A 26369-nucleotide genomic window follows, 5' to 3' on the forward strand; every position below is an offset into this window, starting at 1 on the left:
CATGGAAACATGAACAAAAATTAAATTATAAAAAAGCCAAAATTGGGTTTTGATAGTAAAGTATTTCAATGAGTTTCCCAAGATTAAAGGGATAGACCAAAGCTAAGTGAACAGAGTTCCATAACTTCCTCAAGGGTAACCTTGATAATTGAGGATTATGCAGATAAGCATGCTACATACAACTTTAGGCAATATTGCCAAGGACTCACAACCCAGTCTTCTTTGACGAGTAGCATAAAGATATCCCAAATATTTGGGGATAACAAGACAAGCATATTGTCTCATCTGCTGTTGAGTTTTCTTTCCAAATTCCTTCATTTCCAGTAGGTAAGCTAGAATATTATTGTCAGCAACTAGAGTACAGTATATGCAGGCCAAACAGTTTGGAAGGAAAAGCAAAATAATGTAAGCTGTTTAAATGCTGGACGTCATCTGCTTCTTCTCTGTTGAAAGTAAAGCCAGGGCTTGTTTGCATTTTGATTAATATTAAATTATGCAAATTGAAATCTTTTCTAGAGTATAGTTTGGCATTTGGTAAGTATAAGATTATATAAAATGCCATTAATAATTTATCCAGCCTTAACCACTCAAGTGTTTCCAAACAGCAGACTATCAGACTATTTGCATGAGCTATTCTGAATTCATTTTTATTATTTTTTTTATAGTTGAGAATATTTCTATACTGCTGCCAGAACATGTCTGATCGAATTGTGAAGACTTCATTCAATAACTTTACATTAACCTAATATTGTTTGCTCCAGTCGAGTATACGTTTCTAATTTGAGAAGATTTACCATTAGGGAATATTAGAGGGAGGACACTGTGTAATTTAAATACCTGCTTGGTGTGAACTATAAAGCTCATTTTGTTTTCCAGACTATGTATTTGAAAACAGGTATCGCCATCTCCCAACTGCCACATAAAGCAACCGTATTTTAAACTTATGAGCAAAGCCTGGAATATAAAAAAATACAAAAGGGAAAAAAATGACAAACCAGAATAAGTCCTGAATTGAGATGAGTTAAACATTCAAAGTCCTTTGAAGTAGGGTCACTAAAACACATCTAATAAATAATAACAAGAATGACAACAGTACGCTCCCTCCGCCCAGTACGCTCCCACAGAGAGGGCCTCCTCAGGGTGCCACCGGTCAAAGAATGCCGACTGGTGGCCCCCAGGGGGAGGGCATTCTCTGTGGGTGCACCGGATTTATGGAACCATCTTCCGGTCGAGCTCCGGATGGCGCCCGATCTCCGCTCCTTCCGGCGCGATCTTAAAACCCATCTCTTTAAACAAGCTGGGCTGGCCTGATGGGACGGGGTGGGATTTTTATAAATGAACTTTTATTTTTAATCTGTATTAATTTATTATGGGCATTGTTTAATCACGTTTTAATAATTTTTAATTTTTGTATCTAGTTTTTATGTATTGCCCTGTTCACCGCCCTGAGTCCTCCAGGAGAAGGGCGGTATATAAATTAAATTAATAAATAATAAATAAATAAACAACTTATCACATTAAAATAAAACAAAATATATTTTGAGGTATAGCAAATGGGTGCCGTTTCACTATTTTCTCTTATGTGAACCTGTTTTCCTCTTCACTTCCTCACTGGTTTTTCTAGGAGCCAGTTCTATCCTTTGTGTGTGATAATGCAGCATCCCCTATATATCGGCGTCAGTTAGGGAAGTAAGCCTAATGTGTTGCTTAGTAGGAGAAAAATACTTAATAGGTGAAAATTACTATTGTTCACACTCTGCTGCCAAAAGGGACAAATGTTTTCCTCACTAAACCTTTTCCTGATAAACCTGTGCTTTTGGCAATGCCTGAAACTGTGCTGCTTGGCTTAATTAGAATGGAAAGCTTATCTATAAGTCAGGAATCCCCAAAATCTTCAGTTGATCAATTCATGAATTTTCAGATTCTTTATCGACCTCCCCCCAAATGTTTTTGCTTTGACACATTTATTATATGAAAATTCTCAAGGTTGAGTATGAACAGCAGGTGGCTGTTCATTCAATCCTGAATAACACTGCTTCATCATTAATGACCTCACATTCAGGATTGGGGTGGAACTCAACAGAAACTCCAAAGATTAAATAATCCCTATTGAACTTCCAGCATTTATTGATTGCCTATTGACTCCCAATCATTTATTAACATCCTTTTAACTTCCAGCCATTTACCCTTGGATAAAACCATCAATCATTGGGGGTCAATACTGACCACTCTGGAGTAAGTAAATATGATTTTGGGATTTTTAATATTCAGAGTTTCTTTTCCTATGAATTGAACCAAACAATCCAGGCTCCACCATGAATTAAACTAGCCATATCAAGGATGTGCACAGAATATTAGCTTGGTATCAATATCTTAAGCCTTTTGGATAATTGTCAGATTAATCATGTGACTGTACTGAGAATTTCTATTGGCCATATTACATTCACTTTTTAAAAGTAACTATAAATATTTTCTGTAGTATTGTTATTATTTCATTAAAAGAAATGGATGCTTGAAAAACAAAAATGGAAATGGACAATAATTTCTAAAGTCTGAAGTATCTTCAAAGGAAACACATTTTTATTGGTGAATAAATCACAAAGAACTGTTTCAAGACTAATATTTCAATACAACTATCAGATAGGAAAAATCACTAAATATGAGGAAATCATTCTATTTCTACTGAACTTCCTTTTTTCTTTCCATGAGTAGCATTTTCAACATAATTTAAATTAAATTAGCTAAAAACAATATGAAGTAGTGGTACAAAACCTTTCTAGACCCACAATTCCTATACAAGGAGCAGGAGGCAGCTATGGCTAGAGGCTTTTGCACAACTCTTTCTAGAATGAGAAGTTTGTTCACCATCACTCATGACTTCCTTACTAGACAGGATTATCACATGCACACTGCATGAGATTTTAAGAAGCTACAACTAATCCAGACTGCAGTGTCCAAGTAGTCACAACCCTCCTTCTTGTGCACATATCAACCATTATTTTGGGAGCTGCACTGGTTCTCAGTTGGCTTCTGACTGCAATTCAAGCACAGGCTACCAATTTGAAAGCCTTATGTGGGTTCAGATCATGAATGTCTGAAGAACTATTTATTCTGGATAATATTTATCTAAAGAATAAGGTCAAATAAGTACAGTCTCTCCCTGGGTCGTTTGTTTATTTGTTCATGGGGTCCTTGGAACTCTCTAATCTTGGCTGTTTACTTGCAGACTTATGAGTCACTCATGAGTTTGGTTTCCAGGAGCCACAGAAGTATTGATTCTCTAGCTCTGCCTTTTCTTTTGTAACAGCATTCCGCTGGATATTGAAATAGCTTCCTCACTTTTCAGCATTCAGAAAGTCTATAAAGGCTTAGCTGTTCAAATAAGCCCTGGGATGGTTGTCCCTCTATAAATGGAAATAGTTTTAATTTGGGTAATAGATTGCAACTACTGACAGATTGATTTCATGCTTATTGCACTTCTATTATAAAATTGTAGACCTCTAAAAGCTGGTTGTGACTGAAATGGTTTGTTCCCTTTTCAATCAATATATACAGCAAGACAGCTAGCTAGCTTAATAGTGACTCTAGAAATATCAGTAACATTCATACTAAATTTAGGAAACTGTCAACTAATTTGGAATTATCCTAGAGCAGTGTTTCTCAAACTTAGCAAGTTTAAGATGTATGAACTTCAACTCCCAGAATTCCCCAATCAGCACACTGGGAGTTAACATCTACACATTTTAAACTTGCTGACCTTGGGAAACATCAATTTCAAAGGAATGCCTTTGAATATTTCTATATATCACCTTTTAAAATCTTTTGTATTCAACAATAATGCTCAATAAGTATTACAACAAAAGCACCACACATACCTTTGTTTCCATATTTAGAAGGTGGAGCCCTTTGACATTTATGCCTACATAAACTCTGATGACTTTATGATTGCTTGAGCTTGCCTTTGTGAATACTTGTCCTGTGAAAAAAGCAGCTCCATATGTAGGAATCTCCCAGCAGTTTTGCAAAAACATGCGTTGCAGATGATGCATTTCTTTACTCACACCCTCGCTAGTACTGAGACTCTGGAAATACAAATTTACATGCCCACAAAGAATATAGTTTTAGTTTTATAGTTTTAGCTTTTATTTGAAATTTAAAAGCTTTAAAAAAATTTAACCCCTTGTAAAAATGAATGTGCTATTGAGTTTCAAATAAGCATAAACAGTTAAAAGAAGTTAAATTCTAATAAGTTGTGGATTGATCTAAAGGTTAAACCAAAAGATTTTGGATTTTTCTTCAGTACATTGGCAGGAAATACATAAAACCATAAAAATCAGGATACAATCTGAGTCAGTCACTGGGACCAGAGGTTTGTTCTTCCAAACTTTGGGTCTTGTGATGGAGCCCATCCTCAGCGAACTTCTCAGTCCCCAGGATTGAGAAGTTGAGAATCTCCGCATCTTGGAGACTGAGAAGTTCCCTGAGCATGGGCTCCAGTATGAGTCAGAAAGGTTGGAAGAACAAATCTCTGATCTGGGTGACCGACTCAGATTGGATCCTGCAACATTATCCTGGGACACATATATTTGCCTTCATTCATAAAAACCAGAATCCATATGCATAATCTTCCAGGTTGTGCCTCTGATCTGCAAGTAACATTTAGCCAGGCTTATCTTCCAATAATTTGCTTTCAAGAACAATAAAGTAGTGATCATCATTATATGATAGTTATTATATAGATTCTAGATTAGTATTTTTTAAAAAAAATCTTGAATCTTCCACAGCTTAGCCTCCTCTGATGATCTACCTAGTTCTACAACTTCAAGAGTGACCAAATCTTCTATTTTTTTCCTACAGTTTATCTTCCTGATAATTTTGATTAATCTTTTGAGCACCACTGTATCTTTGTGTGTTCAGTGTGATCACAAAATAATACTCCAACTGTAGTAACCCATTCCATTTTTTATAAAATGATTTACATTCAGCACTTTTGTTTCAGGCAAGTTCTGTTTTAAATTTCCACAAGAATTGTTATTTTTTCCAAAAGGGCCTGAATTTCTGAAATTATAATGTTGTAATTATAACATTATAATAAGCTTCTTACCTTATATTCATGAAGTATTCGATTTGTCCAGTGAGGTGCCTTACTCTTTAATTTGGTAATTGGTACTATAGATTTCAAGTTTTCTTCGCTAAAAATTAAAATCAGACATATTATAAAACACTTGGGAAAAATTAAACGTATTTGCCTTAAGAAAGATAAGTGAGAAATAATATGCATTAAAAGTTTCAAATGTAAAATATTTTGTAGTACATTTTTATGAACATTTTATTGAATAAACAATGAAATATCAGTAATTTAAATGCACTTACTTTAGGAAGCCCTGCTTGTGCTTTTTACTTTCATAATTTCCATAGACAATTTGCAGCAAAAGGCTTGCAAGTGTGATCAGCTTGGCATCAGATGAGGCATAGAACCCTTTCAGTAAATTGTACCTGGCCTCATCAAATAGGATAAGAATCGCCAGTGGATCTTCAATCTGAAAACACGTAAAGATGTATTATATGGATAGATGTATATACAATTGAAACACTGTCAAATGAAGCCAAAGTTCAGATGCTGAATTTGTGAAATCAAGTTTATGTTATTATATTTAGTAACAAGCCAATACATTCATTCTTTAAATTCCAAGTTCACTCCATCTCGAAGATTCAAAGCAACTAACAGCTAATTAAAGCAGACAGATGCTCAAGGTGGAATATGAATAATGATCAGATGTTTTGCACTTTGGGTCAATTATCAATAGAGGGAAACATTTATGTATGTATGTATGTATGTATGTATGTATGTATGTATGTATTGATTGATTGATAATTTCTATACCGCCCTTCTCCCGAAGGACTCAGGGCGGTGTACAGGGCAATAAAAGCACTACAAAAGTTTACAAAAGTTAAAAGTAAAATTTAATTAAGCCCTAACAATAAATAATTAAAAATACCCCAAACCCTTAAACCAGGCCGGCCTGTTCAAATAAATAGGTTTTCAGATCACGGCGGAAAGAGCGAAGGTTGGGAGCCATCCGGAGCTAAACCGGTAATTGATTCCAAACGGCTGGCGTGCCCACAGAGAATGCTCTCCCCCTGGGGGCCGCAAGCCGACACTCTCTGACCGACAGCACCCTGAGGAGGCCCTCTCTGTGGAAGCGTACAGGACGAAGGGAAGATAACACCGGCAGCAGGTGTTCCCGTAAGTAATCCGGACCCATGCCATTTAGGGCTTTATAGGTAATCACCAGCATCTTGAATCTCACCCGGAGGGCAACTGGAAGCCAATGCAGCTCACAGAGAAGAGATGTTACATGGGAGTATCGGGAGACCCCCATCACAACTCGAGCGGCCGCATTCTGCACCAGCTGAAGCCTCCGAGTGGTCCTCAAGGGCAGCCCCATGTACAGAGCATTGCAGTAGTCTATACGAGAGTTCACGAGTGCATGAGTGACTGTACGCAGGGCATCCCAGTCCAGATAGGGTCGCAACTGGCGCACCAGGCGAACCTGGGCAAAAGCCCCCCTGGTCACAACTCCTACATGGTCTTCCAAACTGAACTGTGAGTCCAGGAGGACACCCAAGTTGCGAGCCCTATCTACAGGGGAGGTAACACCTCACCCCCATGGTTAAAGATGGAATGGACCGAATTTCCCGAGATGCTGGAACGTACAACCACTCGGTCTTGTCAGGATTGAACTGAAGCCTGCTCCTCCCCATCCAGACATGAACCGCCTCTAGGCAATGGGACATCACATCGAGGGCATCACTGGGGTGGTTTGGGGTAGAGATAAAAAGCTGGGTATCATCAGCGTACTGATGATACCCCACTCCAAAACCACGAATGATCTCACCCAGCGGCTTCATATAGATGTTGAACAGGAGAGGTGAGAGGACCGACCCCTGAGGAACTCCACAAATGAGAGGCCTCGAGGCTGACCTCTGCCAAACTAATCAAAATTAGTTTGATCTTATCATAAAAACTAATTTCTTAGCTTTTTAAAAATTGTTATATAACGAATCATATAAATACTTTTCGAGAAAAAACAACAACCAGCTTTTGACTGCAGTCATTTTTTTTCAGGAAATAAATCCTACAAATTTACTTCAGAAGATGTACTGTACATTACTACATTTTAAAAACTGTATATATTTTCCAAGTGAAGTAACCATAACCTTCCTTTAAATAACCACAAATAACTGATGTTTCATAATAATTAAAATCAGTGAAATTTGGATTTTATTATACGTTACAGATGGAATATGTGTAGGTTATACAATGATAGCAAGATAACCTTAAAAAGGGGCTGCAAGAGTGGCTCCATTAGCTTAGTCCTGAAAGAGAGGAAAGGTTGAAAAAAAACAACCCAAGACTGTTCCACCTTGATTCTTTTTGGTATATGAGGGCAGAGCAAATTCTGCCAGGCTTTCAAGATTTTATTACTACACATTGCAACAATAAAGTAATCTTTGTGGAGACTGTTTCCCTACCTGGCCTATTTCAAAAGACGGGCAGTATGCCACCTTGGTTCAAAGTCACAAATAACTTTGTAGTTATTAAAAAAGCAAATATACAAACTGTTTAAAAATCAGCCAATGACAAATATTTAACAAACAAAAAAATTAATAGTTAATGATAGTAGTTGGTTTTTATGGCTCATTAGTCTGATGCATAGGAAGTATCCCATTAAGCAAGATCATTTGCCTTGTCAAGTGTGTGCATAGAATAATTTCTGGAACATTCAGACAGCACTTTACTGATTGGCTTCCAGTTTCATACTCTGGTTTTGACCTTGCATGTGACATAGAGTAACTTGTAATGCCAACCTTTTTTTCAATCTCTAAAGGTAGTCTCACATCCCTTTTCAAGAATAGCTGAGGTGTTTCCCTCTGAGGATCCAGGATTGTTAATTCAGTGAGTATTTCAGGCCAGTCATGAACATGCTGGAGAGGCTTATGATACGGCTTCAGCTGGAGACCTATACAACAAGAGCTCTATTTAAAGGTACATACCAAAGGCATATATGCGACAGCTTTTTAGCTTTAAAGGTTATACTGATTAAAAGAGGAAGGAATTCAAAAATTATTCCTCAAGTTAAATTTAAATTCTAAATACTTGGAAATTAATAATTTTTGAATCACTATAGAATTTGTAATTCATAATTCTGCTTTTTCATACCAGCAAATCATATTAGTGCTCCATTTTGAGTTGAGGAAATGGGGCTGATCATTTCCCCCCCACAAATTCTGATAATATTTTCACTATGAAGTATAATTCAATTTCTGGTACACAAGAAAAATGGTATGAAATGTCAAGCTCTCATCTTAAGCCATCCTCATCCCACTTTCATGATCAGGAGTGGAATAAACTAGAATTTAATTTCACTTAACAGGTTCAAAATGTATTGCTTACATGCAAATCATACACTGAATTTTAAAGTAAATTCTATTCATTTACTACACAACTAATTTCAAAGCCTGAATTGCTTTTGTAGCTTGCTTAGGAAACCTATTTATTTAAGCCATAGCTTTTAGTTTGTATATAAAAAAAACCCTGCTCAGCTGAAACTAAGATTTTCCTCCTATCTTTATTGGTGAGCATCTGAATCTGCATGTTCTTGCTTCAAATCATGTCAACCAAAGAGAATGTCGTTCTTTTCATTAATGTCATTAGGATCTTACTAGCTTCTATGGTCATTCAAACTGAGTTTATAGGATTTAAGGGCTTTGCCCAGTTGCTATTAAAAAATAATTTAAGTACAGGTAGTCCTCGACTTATAACAGTGACTGTTCAAAATTACACTGAAAAAGGTGACTTGTGATTGTTTTTCACAGTTACAACTATTGTAGGATCCCCCACCGTTGCGTGATCAAAATTTAAAAGCTTGGCAACTGACACTTATTTATGATGGCTGCAGGGTTCCCGGATGAGGTGATCAACTTTTGTGACCTGTTGACAAGCAACGTCAATGGGAAAGCCAGATTCACTTAATAACCATGTTACTAACTCAACCACTGCAGTGATTCACTTAACAACTGTGACAAGAAAGGTCATAAAATGGAGCAAACTCACTTAACAACTGTCTCACTTAGCAAAAGAAATTGGTCTCAACTGTGGTCACAGTCAAGGACAACCTGTATACAACTTCTACTGCTGTTGAAACTATTGAAAGTAAAAGAAAAAAAAGTACCCTAAAATCAACATGTTTCAGAAACAACTAAAGCATTTTTAATTACTTACTAAGGTTTTCAGAACAGATCCAAATAGTGAAGTATTGCTGTGTGTCTTGAGAAAGACGCATGCCTTCCATTATCTGCTGCACAGTAGTATTGTTTCCATATTTCAATTCCACAGAACGATATGAACCATCCATTCGATAAATTCGTACTTTTTCATACTATGGAAAATTGAAGATGAAGATCAGCAAATTTTGCATAGTATTAATAGCAAAACAAAATACATAGTTATCGGAACTTTCCCAAAAGAGCCTTGGTGGAGCAGTGGGCTAATGCCTCCTTAAGTAACACCAGCTGCCTGCAATTAGTGCAGGTTCACGTCCCACCAGGCTCAAGGTTGACTCAGCCTTCCATCCTTCCGAGGTAGGTAAAATGAGGACCCAGATTGTTGGGGGCAATTAAGCTGACTTTGTAATAATGCCGCTTGGCGTGTGTGTGAAAGCCCTAATAAGCAGGCATATACATAGAATGAAGGCTATTGCTAAGCACATTGATTTGTGCTTTAGATTGTAAGCCGCCCTGAGTCTTCGGAGAAGGGCAGGATATAAATGGAATTAAAATAAAATAAATTAAAAAAATTACAATGTATGAGTGTCCCCAAAGTACAAGTCAAGGTCAAGAATGATCTTTCATCCTGTTTTCTATGCACAAGGTCAGGAGAAGCATTAGTAGAGTTCACCATAAAATTCCAAGAATTACAGAAAAGTTTGTTTTAATCTACTGAAAACACATCATACTGATAGAAAGCAATATAAGAAAATTACAATGCAAAAGAAACACCCTGCTCTGTTTTAGAAAACCATTATTTATTCAATTACATTATTAATTTTAACAAAGATTTTAGTTCTTGGCCTTTCTATAATGGTCTAAAATCAGTCAATTATACTTGATATAAACGTTTTTAACCTATAAAATGTAGATATTATAATATTAGAAACATGATGCCTACTTGTTTATTAATGGCCTCTTTAAGTAACATAGCTGTTTTTCCCCACTCATTTTGTTTGTTTTCTTCACAGATATTCAGTGGTGTTCTTCCTTGTTGATCAGTGATGTGCTACAAACAGAAATAAGACAACTTGCAAAAATACAGTTTTGCAAATATAAAATCAAATGGTACTTTCCTTTTAGTGAGACTTGAGTTTATCTAACCCAAGAATTTTTACCTATATTTTTACGCCACTGTTATTTAATAATTTTAAAAAGGCATTGAAATCTCACAAAATAGTCACAAAAAGTAATTTTTCATAAGATTTGGGGTGTGTTTATATTTTCTTTTCTTTTCTTTTCTTTTTTGGTGTTCAACATAACAAAAGTTCCTGATCTCTCCAGGATTTCACAGAGGTATCTTTTCCAATTTGCAGAATTGCAGGGACTTGTACCTGAGATTGCTTTCCTGTAAAACATCTGCTATATTAATGTTACAGTTTGGGTAAGAATTGCAACATGTACAATACCTTTCCTGTCCCAAAAGCCTTCTTAAGTTATCATCTAAAAGTCTCCATAACTCATCATGCTTTCCATTTCCAACACTTAAGATCTGGATCTTTTAGGTTTTAAGTTCAAACCACTTCTAAATATAAATAAAAGCACTTTTGAAACTTTTCCGGTCCTTCCTGGGAAAAGGTCAATTACATATACTGTTCAAAGGGTGGCAATGATGTCAATCATTACTTTAGCAATAGCAAATCAGAAACACTGCAGGAAAAATCAGTTTTTCCTTTAGAATCTTAACTTTTTAGTGTACCACTGTGATAATTGGATTTTAATTGGGGTTTTATATTTATTCAAGGTCTAAATGTAATTATTTTAACTGTTTTTAATTTTTGTAATTGTTGTATTGTTATTTTAATAAAACCTTGTGAACCGCCCTGAGTCCTACGGGAGAAGGGCGGTATATAAGTCTAATAAAGATAAAGATAAAGATAATGAAAAGCACACCTACTTTTGTAATTCAAAGAACAAAATTTATTCCTTTAAGCAAGTTTAAATACAGCTGGCAAAAAAATCTTACCCTGTCAATTTCTGGATGGTTTAGGAGAATCTGAACAATATCGGCATGACCACCACCAGAAGCAAAATGAAGAGGAGAGCTGAGTTGTCCATTCAACAAATTTGGATTGCACTTTCCTTTCTCTAACAGCATTCGTGTTGCTTCTACTTTTCCATACCTGCCCAAAGAAAAGAAAAAGAAGAAAATAGGGTCACTTCTTTGTGAGATGGGTACCTATATGAAAAAATAAAAATAAATACATAAACATGTATAAAATAATTCTAGAAACCCTCCAAGGGATTAAACTTGCTCATCAATAATCCTGGTACAAACAACACAACAGATTTTTTGAATACCCTGCCTTCCTCAGAATATAGGTGCAATCTAATAAAAAAATAAGTTGTTTATGCCTTTATTTAGGATTCTAAATGAAGTAAGTTTTTCCCCAATATCTTAAGGAGGCCAGATATTTTTATCCAGATTTTTCAAATAAAATGTTCACAGCCTCTAAGTTTAAATTCCAGTAAAGGGTTGAACATATAACATATATACAACCTAGCATAAGGCAGTCATTTATGCCTGATAGGTTCCAACAAGAATAAAATCAATTAGCTCATTCTTTCTAATGGTCAGTAGTGAATATAAACAAAATTATAAAAAGCACCTTTACAGGGAAGCGTTGAGGCTTCTACTATGAGGCCCAGACAAAATAACACCTTACTGTTCTTGTCTGACTGCAAATGTCTAAAAAAAAAGGAATCTCCATCATTCTCAACAAAGATTCAAGGTATTTTACAGCAGGAAGGCAGCTCTTAACAGCAGCAAAGCAGTCTCACCTGCTGACAACCAGGTGAGACTAGCCAAGACTCCACAAAACAAATTATATTTGATTTGCCAGAACATCTTTTCATAGCCAATGAATAAATATCATCAGAAGTTTTTGAAATACTATTATTATCATGGGGATAGTATAGAGGTGTAGATGATGGGCATACATCCACTATGGCTTCATTTAGATTTGCACTGTAGCATAATAATCTCTCCCGGAATCTTATTAATGGGATTCAAACTTCCCAATATGGGATATAGAAGCTAGACTTTGCCCACTTCACAAAATCAACTACAGCAATATTCACTCAGAGCAGAGGGGAAACAAAAGCTATCAGCTCAGTACCACACATTTTCTAGTCTCTCCTTTTCTTTTAACTATCTCATTAATTTTAAACAATTTTTAATCTTTTAAAGTCAGTTTATATTACTTTGGCTGAAACAAATGTGAAGGTAAAAGCTTAGATAAAGATTTTTTTTGTGTGGACTTGAATGATGTGGGAAAAAGAAAGAAGTGATATGTCATGAGCCTGGACTCTTCCTTACAGAGATCAGCCAAACAAAGATAGAACACTTTACAAGAAGGATCTGTAAGTAAAACATATGCTTCTTTATTTCAGTCAAATTTAATTCCATAGAATGGAACCTTCAAACAGAAACAGAACAACAACAGCTGTCAGAACATTCCTATCTGTTAGGGAAGAACAAAATGGGAGTCAGGACTCCCTCATGGACTCTCATTCCAGCTAATTAGTCCATCTACCAGCCTTGGGAATTGAAAACAAGCTTAAAGATAAAAGCTGAAATCAGAAGAGGTACAAGTTCCCCTGGGAAAATTCAATAGAGTATATGGCAAAACAGTGCCTGCTTACAGCTTAAACTTTGATCTCCATTATTTGAGCACTCCTCATCCATAAAACATGAACCGGACATGCTGAAAGGATATACAGTATATAAATTTATATTTAAAAGCATTACACTGGACCATTCATGTCTATCAAAGCAGTCTATTTAACCCTTTTATCTGGGGCAAGTAAAGAAAAAGTAAAACAATCTGACAAAATGCCATACTACCTGAATACTCTTTAAAGCACGGGTGTCAAACTCGCCACATCATGTGACGTGTCGTGACATATCACAACTTTTTGCATTGCTGGCAATGGGGTGGGCGCGGCTTCAGTATGATGAAACCAGCCTGTGGGCCAGCAGTTTGACACCCCTGCTTTAAAGCTCCATAGGGCAAAAGGAGTGTGCTTCACACATACCAAAGCTCCCTCAGCTGCTACAGAAAAATCTTTGTAATTCAAACTGCTTATAGCAGACACAACAGACTGCTCTCAGCATTTTTTAATAGCTGTAATATCAAATGCTGAAATTTTAAGACAGCAATAGTAACTTCTCTAAGCCAACTTATAGCCAGCATGGCCAAATAGATCTATGTGCTTCTGAAAGGCTCCCAAGTGCCTTAAATCATAACAGTTTCTTCTTTTAAACAACGTACTATCCTACTGATGTTATTTAAAAAGATAGCATATTTAGGTTGGTTTCAAATCTTGTCCAGCAGTCTTTCATCAAAAAAAAGATTAAACCTCTATTCAATTCTAGGTCAGCTATATCAAACAACCATCTTAGTCCTAGATGACTCCAAGGCAGCCACTGCACTGCCCCTGGATTTGAGAAAGTGGAGCCATGGGAGTCAGTTGGATCTACTAAATCAGGGATGTCAAAAACTGCCAGCCCACGGCCTGGATGCATCATAGTGAAACCATGCTCACCCCATTGCTGGCAATGGCAAAAAAGTTGCAATAACGTCACAACACATCACATGATGTTGCGAGTTTGACACCCAAGTACTAAATGAAGACTTTCCAGACTCAGCTGAAGCAGGACTTATCAGCACTTTTGGCTCTTTATCAAGAGACAAACAAAATAATATTCTATACAAGTTAGAAAATCTGAGGAAAACTATTGGAAAGAGTGGTTGCAGCTCAGCCACTAACAGATTTTGTTTCCTCAACTGCTGAAAACAAACTGTCTCCCCTCAGTGGAGAACAGAATGGCTGGGACATCGTCCTCCTTTTGAGCTATGGATCCGGGGAGGGGGGGGGGTTCAAACACATCAAGATATTGGGGGCAATATGTTGACTCTAAACTGCTTAGAGCAGGGGTGTCAAACTCAATTTCATTGAGGGCCGCATCAGCACTGCGGTTACCCTCAGGGGGCTGGGTGGGTGTGGCCTGGGTGGGCGTGGCCTACTGGGTGGGCGTGGCTAGAGTGCATATGGCCTACTGGGTGGGCGTGGCCAGCTCTACATCGTTCGCATCAAGGGTGCCTATGGGGGCCTGGGCAGGAGTGGGACAGATCTGAGGGTCTCTGGCAGAAGGAGGGTCTCTGGGCCAGGGCCAAGGCAGTGGGGGCCGTTCCCTCACTGTTTCCAGGATGGCTTCGCGGGCCACATGAAACCACTTTGCGGGCCGGATCCGGCCCCCGGGCCTTGTGTTTGACACGTCTGGCTTAGAGAGAGCTAAAAAGCACTATGAATTGGTATATGTCTAAGTGCTATTGCTATATACAGTTGGATTTATAAACAACAAATAGGGAGCAGGAGGCAGATGTCTTGCTGATCCAATTGTGCAGAGCAGCATATAGCAAGAACCATCAATCCTCCACCCATTGTTGCTGAAAAATGTCCCTGCAACACAAACTTTATCAGCCTGTGCTGATTTTGTATTCTAAGAACAAGATCCCCAGGAACAATTACAGAATTTGCATGAGATAAGCTAACTCTTGCAGGAGGCTTGGTTGTTTCCCATTGGCTCTTCAGCTCAATACAATGATCTCAGGTGATTAGCTCACTAAAATCAAATCCAAACCATTTGACTATCTTTGAATGATGATATAATTTTCTTGTTAACCTGGAATATTGATGTCTGATCTACACCATCAAAAGATCAATCCTTTTTTGTTGATCTATCACAACTTGACATGCTTTTTCATCCAGGAGTCTTTGGCTATATCAGAGGTGGAGCTGGATGGCTGTTGGATCAGCTCTATTTTGGCACCTCAAGGAGTAATCAGGAAGGAGACCGAAATGTGGCATTGTGACTTTAGTCACAAGCTTTGCAATGAGTTTTTTTCCTACTGCTAAGCTTGTAAGCCGCCCTGAGTCTTCGGAGAAGGGCGGGATATAAATGTAATAAAAATAAAATAAATATTAAAATCAGTTTAATTCTGAACAATTCTAGGTTGATCTGCAACTGCATTGAACTCACCAGCATGCATAATGGATAGGTGCCCAGTGGTCACTATCCAACTGATTTACTGAGAAGTTTTCATCCAAAAGTTGACTCAATAATTCAGTATCACCTTCACAAGCACTGCGATGAAGAGGAAAATCATCAACCCACTGACGTTCCCTAAAAGAAATAAAAAAGATATAATATTTAAATTGATGATGGGTTTTTAAAAGTTTTAATTTTTAACTGTGTAATTAATATTTGGGGCTGTTATTTAATTTTTTCTTAACCTTTGTACTGTTGGTTTTTTTATTTTTGTTAGCCGCCCTGAGTCCTCTGGGAGATAGGGCGGCATATAAGTCCCAAAATAAATAAATAAATAAATAAATAAATAAATAAATAAATAAATAAATAAATAAATTGTGTCTCAGTAGAAAACAGTTAGAATATAAGATATTATGAATGTGCACAAAATGGTGTATGAATCAATTTTATAATGCAGTGTGCAAGTGAATACACTTGAACAAATTACATGCCAAGTTTATATTATATTTCAAAGATCTAGTCCAGTAACATATTTCATTTTAAAAATCCATTCACTTTTGACAAAACCTTTTTAAAATATGTTCTGTATATTATATATAAGAAAGGTTTACTTCATGTTGAATTCCATTCCCAATGCTTTCAGACACTCATCTATATAGTTTTTTGGCAGCACTAGAAACAGTTTATTTTTAGCATGTTTTTGTAACTTTCCAGTCTAGTTTACTGCTTTAGAATTTCCTTTTGGGCTCCTATTCAAACATTAACTACGAGTGATCCTGTGTAAGTTTTTGTATCAGCAGAGTTTGTTTGGGTATTGGTACTTAGGTGCCATTCCTCTTCTAAGAACTTTCGCCCTACCAAAAGCAATAATAAAATCAATAAATAAAGCTTATCAAAGGCATATTTAAACAAAGAAAATTATTTGAATGAAAATATAATTCAAATTGGCACCTTTGCACTGTGCTGCTAGCATAAATTATTGTGTATTGACAACCATACCAACCAACAGAGAGATGCTGAATTGTATAAAACCAGACACATCATTAGAAGCTAACACCTCATTTACTTTGGCCGTGTCATGCATGCAAATTCATTGGAGAAGTCAATGATGCTAGGAATGGTTAGTGGAACAAGAAGAAGGGGCAAGAACACGCTGACTTGATAATATAAAATAGGCATGTCAAACTGCCAAAAAAGTTTGCCGGCAATGGGGGAAAAGTCGCAATACGTCGCGCAATGTCATGTGAGGTCATGGGTTTGACATGCCTGATATAAAACATGATACAAAAAGGAATATCCAACAATTGAAAGCTGTGCTTGACAGGACAGCATGGAGAGCACTTGCGTATAAAGTCACCAAGAGTCAGTTATGACTGGTTAAAACAACAACAAACAATTAAAATGAATAAAAATAACATAGTACTTGTCTTCCATCACACTGCTCATGCTGCGCTGCCACTTTTCCCGTTTTGGAATCTGTATTTTTGAATAATCTGGAGCTCCAAGTCCAAAGTACGGATTTATAACCACTTTGTCCACCTGGAAATATTGCAGAATTTTAAAAAGTTTAAAGCCCAAAATGAAAATAATAAGCCCAAAAGTGATATTAATAATTATTTCTTCTTACTCTGTTGGTGTATTGAAGATCAGATCCAAATAAAGGGTTGTAAATACACATGTCCGCCTTCTCTAGCGCAAGCATTTTGCTCTTGATTTCCAACGCAGTGTATCCCATGTGAAGGGAACTCTCGCTCTGTCCGGGTTCAAGAGCATAGGCAGGGTTTGTAACATTTGTTTTAATTCGCTCTAAAGGAGATGGTCTGAATAAAGCTGGGATTGAATGTGACTGCGAATGCCGTTCTTCTAACCATCTGCATAAAAGAATGGGTTAGACTCATCAGTATTACCTTTGTAATCAGACAAGAAACAGGATGATTGCTCCATACTGCCCCACTTATAAATGGTAGGGATCATTTTACATATACTGTTAATATTTCTGTTAACATGCCCTTTTTAAAGTATGAATTCTGGCAGGAATGTACATATAAATACATTAGGGACATGCATGTAACAACTATTTGTGGATGGTTCATATTTAGACTAAAACATTTCATCAGGACGTGGATCTGAAACATGTATGCTCCAACCAGAAGTATTTTAGGGTGAGAAGAATGGGAAAAACCCAAAGCCACTAATGGCAAGATATGATGATGGCAGTTATGGAGAAGTAAGGGAAAGAAACGTAGCAGCAAGATGTAAGGAATGGATAGGTAGGCTGGATATGTTACACTTGAATTCAGACACAATAACATCACCATTTGGTTGCTGCCCTTTTATTCAACAATACAACATCATATCTATCCAAGCTTCCTTTCCTTTTACTTTCCCAAATGGAACACCTGAGTTTGTTGGATATGTTGCATTAGACTTCAAAGGTGGCAGCAAACAGCTCCATCAGGTAGGGAGGGGTATGGAGGACAGGCAGGCTGACCCACGAAGAAGGAAAGATATGTGAAACATTGATGCCTCACCACATTTGCCCTCTCAGACCTCTCCACGGAGTTGTGGCGGGGGGGTTGGGGGGGTAGCTGAAACTTATAATTATCGAAGTGTTTGAGTTTCATTCAACTGTATTATAACTGGATCAGAAAAGTTCAGTTGAATTTCTGTCCCATAGTTTTTATTTCATATTAGATACAAAATGCATTTCTCCATTCCATGCACCAGGCACTATGTATCTCAGAAAAGTTAAGATACATAGATAGATAGATAGATAGATAGATAGATAGATAGATAGATAGATAGATAGATAGAATTTTAATATCAAGTACTTTTGCAAAACATTTCTTACTTATCTAAGAAAAGTAACATTCTAGCTGTAATTGTAGCAAAATGAGAACTGGATTCACTGCAGACTCTCATGATGTCTTGTAAACAGTAGAAAACTGGGCATCCAGGACTGTAAACATATTTTGTATTATCTATAAAGAAAATTTTTTAAAAAAATTCTTTTAGCTGTCTTTTTACATTTTACTTTCATACTTTTATTCCCGTAGGTATATTTTTCAACATATTCTCCTTAGATTGAACAGAAATACTTTTACTGCCGTATCATCCAACTGCAGTAATTCATTTCTGCGGGAAAAAAATTGCTTACAAAGGCCTCATAATTTGTCATTGTAGTCCTTCAAGTATCATTTTAACCAAATATGGATTCTTGGTTGCTCCTGCTTCTTTTCTGTGAATGTCTAAACTAAACTGTATAAGCTAAAGAAAAAATATGGCTTATGGCTCTAAGATATTAATAAAGAAACAGCCAAAGTTCATAGTTTACAGATAATGACAAACAAATCATTTTAAGGAAGATGAATATCCAGTGAATGATAATTAATAATAAACTTAAAATACTCTAACAAACTTAAGTATTGGCAAAACAATTATAGCCCAGAAGATAAACTAGTTAAGTGATAAACTGGTAAAGTAAAAATATTATAATTTAAGAAATTAAAGAAAGCATCTTTGTTTTAAGGCAAAAATCTATCTTTGGAACCTGGAGTGATGTCGTCCAAAAGGCCAAGAAGCTTCTTCAGTTCTTCTTCAGTTCTTCAGCGAAAGGTTTTCAAGGAAAAAAACAAGAAAGTCCAGCTGCATTTTGAAAAACCACCTTTGGTATAACCAGTGCTTTTTTTGTAAAAGAAAAAGGTGCCAGAACTCACACATGTCACACAACCTGCCTTGCCTACTCTACAAGGTTCCATCCAAAAAAGGTGCCGGAACTCCATTCTGAGCGTTCTATGAGAAAAAAAGCCCTCGGTATAACTATAGATTGAGAATCTCCATGGACAACTTGGAGTAATGTTTGTGAATCAATGTTTTACACAGATAATTACATCACTGACAGTTTTTAAAGCAGTAGTACCACTAGTCACCATAGAAAAAATAGGAAATCCTTAGATGTGCATTAAAAATGCCTGCCCAAGAATCATCTGTAGTACCTTCCTACATATTGGTAACTACTGGCATAAAACTTTCTTCTCCATGGCTGATTTCACAAAAAAATTCTAATGAGATTAGTGAAAGATAACCAAAACAAACAAACAAAAAAGACTGAGACATAAACGTGTTTTCATAAACACTGTAAAATGCACATTTAGGCAAAAGAAAGTAATGGGATTAGTTAAATAAACAGCATAGGTGACTTATTCATCTGTATCACATAAACGTAAACAACAGCCACGTAAAAAATCAACAAATAAAAAAAACACATAAGCCACATCAAAACTAATATAGAGAAATCCAAAAAATTCTCCAACAAAAGCAATACATATATACAGAGTATTTTCTCACTTTTGATTAACAACTGTACTTTTAAAATGCACTTTTTATCTTACCTTTGACAACTGTTGGTACAACGAAAAGAGATGCGTCCTTGCCTGTGTCCTCACCAAGAGGAAATGTCTTCATTAGCAGAACTCTTTTTCCTTCATATAAATAAGAATTTTTTTGTCAATTAAATAGATGAAGCAGTATTTTTCTACCACATATAAAATATACTGAAAACTTGATTGATGCCCTCCAAATTTAGAATTCAAGAAATATTCTTGAAAAATCTGAAGATTTGGAAGTAACAGTGGATATAAAAATGTTTGTGAATACAAAGGGTTATCAGATCATTGATGATTTTAAATTATCAAGTAAGACTTCGTCCTGCCTCTTGATTTACAGTACATAGTTGATGATCTTTAGGAAAAACTGCTATAACACACCAATACATTAGAAAGTATTTAACTGGGACCTAAGCTGTTTAAATATTATAAAAGCTTATTTTCTGTACTTTCTGACCATATATTAACATTTCAGGACTTACTCAAAGCATCTGAAATTAGATTAGAAAAGACAAGAGAAAGGGTATGGAACTTTTCATTTTTCTTTTAGATAGATAAAATCATCTATACTGCAAAAAGAAATCAAAATGCATCTTTTCTAGCAAGCATTCAGAGAATTAGAACAATATTTTAGTTGGATTGAATGCTACCAAGCATGAGGCAGGATTATTAACTGATGGGATTAGAGTTTGGAAATATTCTTCTTTTTTCGTTGGTTATAGGAAAACACAGAACACAAGTATTAAAGCCATCATTACCTTTAATCCCTTGGTTTCCTGGTGAAATTGGTTTGGTGGTTTCTAGTATATAGTCCAGGATGCTTTGGGTTGTATCACTGCCTTCCTGAATCTTAGTTTCTAATAACATTTTCCTTCTCTTTTTCTTATGTCCTTCAATGGGAACCTCAAGTAACAAAATCTTGCAGTGATAAAATTAAATATTAGCGAAGCGCAAAAATTTAATTTAATTTAATTTTATTGAATTTATATACCGCCCTTTCCCGTAGGACTCAGGGCAGTTTACAGGGCATAAAAACGTCAATACAAAAATTAAGAACAATTAAAAAGATTAAACTAAATCCCTGAAAAAATATAAAACATATAAAAACCCAGTTAAAACCCTAATTAAAACTCAGCCTGGGCCGGAAAGCTCCAAGAGCCAGGTCTTCAGGTCTCGGCGAAATGATCGAAGGTCGGGGGCAGTCTTAAGCTCCATGGGCAGCTGGTTCCAAAGGGCAGGCGCACCCACTGAAAAGGTCCTACCCCTGGGTGTTATCCGCCAGCATTCTTTTACCGGCGGCACCCTGAGAAGGCCCTCCCTGTGGGAGCGCACAAGACAAAGGGAATTTGATGCCGGCAGCAGGTGTTCCCTCAGATATCCTGGACCCAAGCCATTTAGGGCTTTATAGGTCATCACCAGCACCTTGAATCTCACCCGGAGGGCAACCGGAAGCCAATGCAGCTCGCGGAGCAGAGGTGTTACATGGGAGTAACGGGAAACCCCCATCACAACTCGCGCGGCTGCATTTTGCACCAGCTGAAGCCTCCGTGTGGTCCTCAAGGGCAGCCCCATGTAGAGAGCATTGCAGTAGTCTAAACGGGAGGTCACGAGCGCATGAGTGACTGTGCGTAGGGCATCTCGGTTCAGGTAGGGTCGCAACTGGTGCACCAGGCAAACCTGGGCAAAAGCCCCCCTGGTCACGGCTCCTATATGGTCTTCAAAACTGAGCCGTGAATCCAGGAGGACACCCAAGTTGCGAGCCCTATCAACGGGGGGGTAACACCTCACCCCCCATAGTTAATGATGGAATAGTTTGGTTAACCCGAGATGCCGGTATGCATAGCCACTCAGTCTTGGCAGGATTGAGACGAAGCCTGTTTCTCCCCATCCAAACCTGGACCACCTCCAGGCAGCGGGACATCACGGTGAGGGCATCACTGGGTTGGTTCGGAGTGGAGAAAAAAAGTTGGGTATCATCAACGTACTGATGATACCCCACCCCAAAACCACGAATGATCTCACCCAGCGGCTTCATATAGATGTTGAACAGGAGGGGAGAGAGAACCAACCCCTGAGGAACTCCACAAACGAGAGGCCTCGGGGCGGATCTCTGCCCTCCTGTCAACACCGACTGCGAGTGGCCCAGAGATAGGAGAACCACCGTAAAACGGTGCCTCCCACTACCAACCCCGAGACGCCGCAGTAGGATACCATGGTCGATGCTATCAAAAGCCGCTGAGAGATCTAATAGGACTAGGACAGAGGAATAACCCCTGTCCCAAGCCCGCCAGATATCATTCACCAGCGCGACCAATGCCGCCTCCGTGCTGTGCCCGGGCCTGAAACCCGATTGGTACAGGTCCAGATAATCAGTTTCCTCCAGGAACAGGGGAAGCTAATGCGCCACCACACTCTCAACAACCTTCGCCAGAAAACGAAGGTTGGAGACGGGACGATAGTTGTTTAAAACAGCTAGGTCCAGGGCAGGCTTCTTGAGGAGGGGTCTCACCACCGCCTCCTTCAAGGCGGAGGGGAAGATACACTCCTTCAAGGAAGCAGTTATTACTGCCTGGAACCAGCCTCGTGTCTCTTCCCGGGCCGCAAAAACCAGCCAGGAGGGGCACGGGTCCAATAAACAGGTGGTAGAGCTCAGACTCCCCATAATCCTGTCCACATCATCAGGGGAAACAGGATCGAACTCAGTCCAGATAATATTTATTTAAAAAACTAACACATACCTAACTTTTGGGATAATATAGCCTAATCTTTCCCAATCCAAAATTCTCCTGTGGAAATTATAATTCACAAAAGTTCAGACTAGCAATGGTAAAATAGGGCATACTTTACTGCATGTAAAGTAAATGCAATAAAACTAATGTCAGGAGAAATTATCAGCAAAAATATATATACTTCATGAAAGTAGTAACTAAATACTTTGTCAAGAAATTTCTGGACATATTCAAAAACTATTGCATCATGTTTAGAAGCAAGACTTGTTTTTTTATAAATCAACTATAGATTATTTTTTTCTATGAATCTTTTTTTTTTAAATATAACATTTATTTTCTTTTTTAATTTGTCAAAGTACGGTACATTTCAATAGAACTTTTGTCACTATTTGTTTCTGTCAGTTCTGATCATTAAGCATGGATTTGCTTTAAATACAATATTTTAAAAGTTTATGGTTGAAATTAGTTTATCACAATTAAATGGTTTTAAATTTATTGAAGAATTATATAATAAAGTAAAAAGAGAGAGCAACAGCAATAGCACAATACCGCTCCATAGTGCTTTACAGCATTCTCTGAGAAGTTTTCAAATGTCAGTATATTGTCCCAACAATCTAAGCAAGGGGTGTCAAACTGCCGGCCCGCAGGTTGTATGCGTCACGCCAAAATCGCACTTACCCCATTGCCGAAAATGGGAAAAAGGTCGCGATATGTCGTGACACATCAAACGATGTCACGAGTTTGACACCCATGATCTAGGTCCTCATTTTACCAATCTTGGAAAGATGGAAAGCTACTTTTTTTGTTGCTCAGGCCCAGAATGGACTTTGGGAAACAGCATCCACACAGAGAACCAGTTGTTCACATATTTGAATCCCACCACTGATATATTGATAACTAAATGTAATTACTGGTAATTATAAAAGTTATTTTTATTAAAGTAAACTCCGCCCCCCCCTTATTTTACCTCATAGGATTTAGCACGATATTCACGAGAATTGAGGCTTGCAGTATTTTTTGGACGAATGACAGCCACATAGGCTTCTGTTATAGTTTCTGGATTTCCCATCATTTGTTGTTAACTTTTCTTACTGGAAAAAAATAAACTGAAAATAACAATTACATTCAGAAAACAAGGTTCCAAAACCAGCAGTGTTTCAATTGCTCTGTCCTTCTTAGTCTACATGAATATTACATGAAATCATATGCTTGCAAATCATATGCAACAAGAAATTGTCTATCTGTAGTTTCTAAAGCTAGGTTGGTATCCTTTTTAAGATAAACTTTGCAGTTTGCAACAGATGTTTGTGAGCTAACCTCACAGATTGAAAAGATTCTAATGCTTTCATTTTTGATATTGCTAGACACTGGAGGGGGAGAGACTGAATTACCTCCCTTCCTATAAAGATACAAAGACTGCACTCTTCCATATAAGTACTTTATTTCAAAAGGTAGATATATGAAATTCTCCATGTGCTGCATTTCTGCAGTCAGCCTTTCTACTCGAAGATCTCATTAAAGCAAACACAATTTCATTATGATTTAGCAAAGCTGATTTTCATGTGATGCTTTCAATATCAAGCTTCAAGTTTCCGATATGAAAATAACTACATGTGGGCAAAAATAATCAGTCCTTTGTCTATTTATAGGTATTGTATACAAGTCTGAAATTACGTTATTTATATTTTATTTATTTATTTATTTTATTTTAATTCCATTTATATCCTGCCCTTCTCCGAAGACTCAGTCAGGGCGGCTTACAAGCTTAGCAGTAGCCTTCATTCTATGTATATGCCTGCTTATTAGGGCTTTCACACACACCCGCAAGCGGCATTATTACAAAGTCAGCTTAATTGCCCCCAACAATCTGGGTCCTCAGTTTACCTACTTCGGAAGGATGGAAGGCTGAGTCAACCTTGAGCCTGGTGGGATGTGAACCTGCACTAATTGCAGGCAGCTGGTGTTACTTAAGGAGGCATTAGCCCACTGCTCCACCAAGGCTCTTTATAACTTTCTGATAACTCAAAAGTCAAAGTAGTTATCTTTTAAAAAGATTCTAAATGAAATATATATACTGTACCAAAGTACAGTGTTTGACAGATCAATCTTATTTGGACTATTCTAACAAAATCTTGTACAATTTTATTATTTATTATTTATTATAGCATGATTTTATAGATTATTAAAGGCATGACATTTTTAACCAGCTTACAATGTAAATACAGAATAGATTTTCAGTGGGGTGAGATTATAAACAATGATGAAGAATGCCACTCATATATAATTACTCACAAAGCATCTATTAATTTATAACATAAATTTTTACATTGGTAAATATAGGTTCCTGCAAATGAACCCTAAGTTTACTTAACTACAATTTATACTTAAACATCTGATTAGATTTACACAACAACCAAATCAAGACTCAAAAGTTTCAAGCTCCCTTTTTTGGAGTCTGTCCCTCCTACCTGTTACTGAAAAAAATGGTGGCACATTTTTTCACTGTTTAAGATAAAGAACATGAAAACTATTGTGTAAGATCAAAAATAGGTTTGACTGCTTTTAAATCTTAGAAGCCCTTACAGGCCTATCTGTTTCAGATTATGATCTTTGTCCCCATAAAAAAGCACAATGAAAGCCAGGATGTAGGTTATTTGCCTGAGGCTTAGCTAACTGGACACACTCAGCCATAGTTTGATTAAAAGGCAAAGCTACCCACTACTGAAGCCATGATAGATAGAGTTGAAACTTTTGATTTGTCAGTTTCTTCTAGCAGACTCCCTTTGATGTTTCTCAACTCCAGAAAAGATACTTTTAATTATTAAAAAATGGGAGAAATTGCCATTTATGATGTTATATTTTTCACTGGAGAAGAGCCTAATGCTGGGAAAGATTGAGGGCAAGAGAAGAAGGGGACGACAGAGAATGAGGTGGCTGGATGGAGTGACTGAAGCAGTAGGTGTGAGCTTAAATGGACTCCAGAAGATGGTAGAGGACAGGAAGGCCTGGAGGAACATTGTCCATAGGGTCGCGATGGGTCGGACACGACTTCGCAGCTAACAACAACAAATTTTTCCCTATATTGTCAAATGGGACTCTTGCCTTATATAACTGTCAAAAGGTTGTTAGCAATGTGTCATATGCCTGATTTGAAAATGACACAGGGTTGAGATTGAGTTTATTAAGTTTTTTAAGAGTGCCACCATATTAATATGTAGCACATTTTGGCATCTAGATCAACCACAAGTTGGTTTATATGGTCTATATTATTTTGTTCCATTGCTGGGCAATAGTTCTTTTCAGTTTTATAGCATTAAGATATCTATATAGAGAACACTAAAATAGAAGGCCAGTTTATAGGCTCATTAGAAACTGATGATAAAAGTGTCCCCCTAAATGTAACTGTGGTGGACAAAAACTCTATCAAAGCAACATTTCCATTCTGGGTGGTAGAACAACCATTGTAGTCCTCAACTTACAACAGTTCACTTGGTAACCATTCAAAGTTACAACTGCACTAAAAGAAGTGGCATGTCCATTTTTCAGTTATGACCTTTGTAGCATCCCCATGACCATGTGATCAAAATGCAATGCTTGGCAAGTGGTTCATACTTATCACCATTGCTGTGCCTCAAGGTCATGTGATGACCTTTGCAACCTTTTCATAAGGAAAGTCACTTAACAACCAGCTTACTAACTTATCAACTGCACTGATTCACTTAACAACTGTGGCAAGAAAGGTCATAAAATGGGGCAAAATTCATTTAACAAATGTCTCACTTAACAACAAAAATTTAGGCTCAGTTGTGATCGTAAGTTGAGGACTACCTGTAGTATCAAGATTTTTTATTCAGTTTTCGACTCCTGGCA

The 26369-nt window shown here is 37.2% G+C and overlaps 1 protein-coding gene across 4 annotated transcripts in view; it reads right to left on the bottom strand.

The window, feature by feature from the left end:
• KRIT1 (KRIT1 ankyrin repeat containing) overlaps positions 1-26369 on the bottom strand; it is a gene marked incomplete at its 5' end in the record, with an annotated part of 28215 nt that overhangs the window by 894 nt on the left and 952 nt on the right. Inside the window, 15 exons of one of the 4 annotated variants that reach the window (XR_014494313.1) lie at positions 838-954; positions 3876-3976; positions 5105-5192; positions 5374-5540; positions 7873-8024; positions 9287-9443; positions 10232-10339; positions 11297-11453; positions 15377-15520; positions 16809-16924; positions 17013-17256; positions 18237-18366; positions 19777-19866; positions 20529-20688; positions 23467-23605. Coding sequence is in view for 3 of the 4 variants with exons in the window: in XM_083378580.1 (XP_083234706.1) it covers positions 838-954; positions 3876-4082; positions 5105-5192; positions 5374-5540; positions 7873-8024; positions 9287-9443; positions 10232-10339; positions 11297-11453; positions 15377-15520; positions 16809-16924; positions 17013-17256; positions 18237-18366; positions 19777-19866; positions 20529-20688; positions 23467-23571 (2142 nt within the window). Of the gene's footprint in view, positions 1-837; positions 955-3875; positions 4083-5104; positions 5193-5373; positions 5541-7872; positions 8025-9286; positions 9444-10231; positions 10340-11296; positions 11454-15376; positions 15521-16808; positions 16925-17012; positions 17257-18236; positions 18367-19776; positions 19867-20528; positions 20689-23466; positions 23606-26369 lie in introns of those variants that run through there. The other 3 variants (XM_083378580.1, XM_083378581.1, XM_083378582.1) reach the window with 3 other exon arrangements.

This window comes from Vipera ursinii, assembly GCF_947247035.1.
Source record: "Vipera ursinii genome assembly, chromosome: Z".
Lineage (NCBI taxonomy): Eukaryota > Metazoa > Chordata > Lepidosauria > Squamata > Viperidae > Vipera > Vipera ursinii.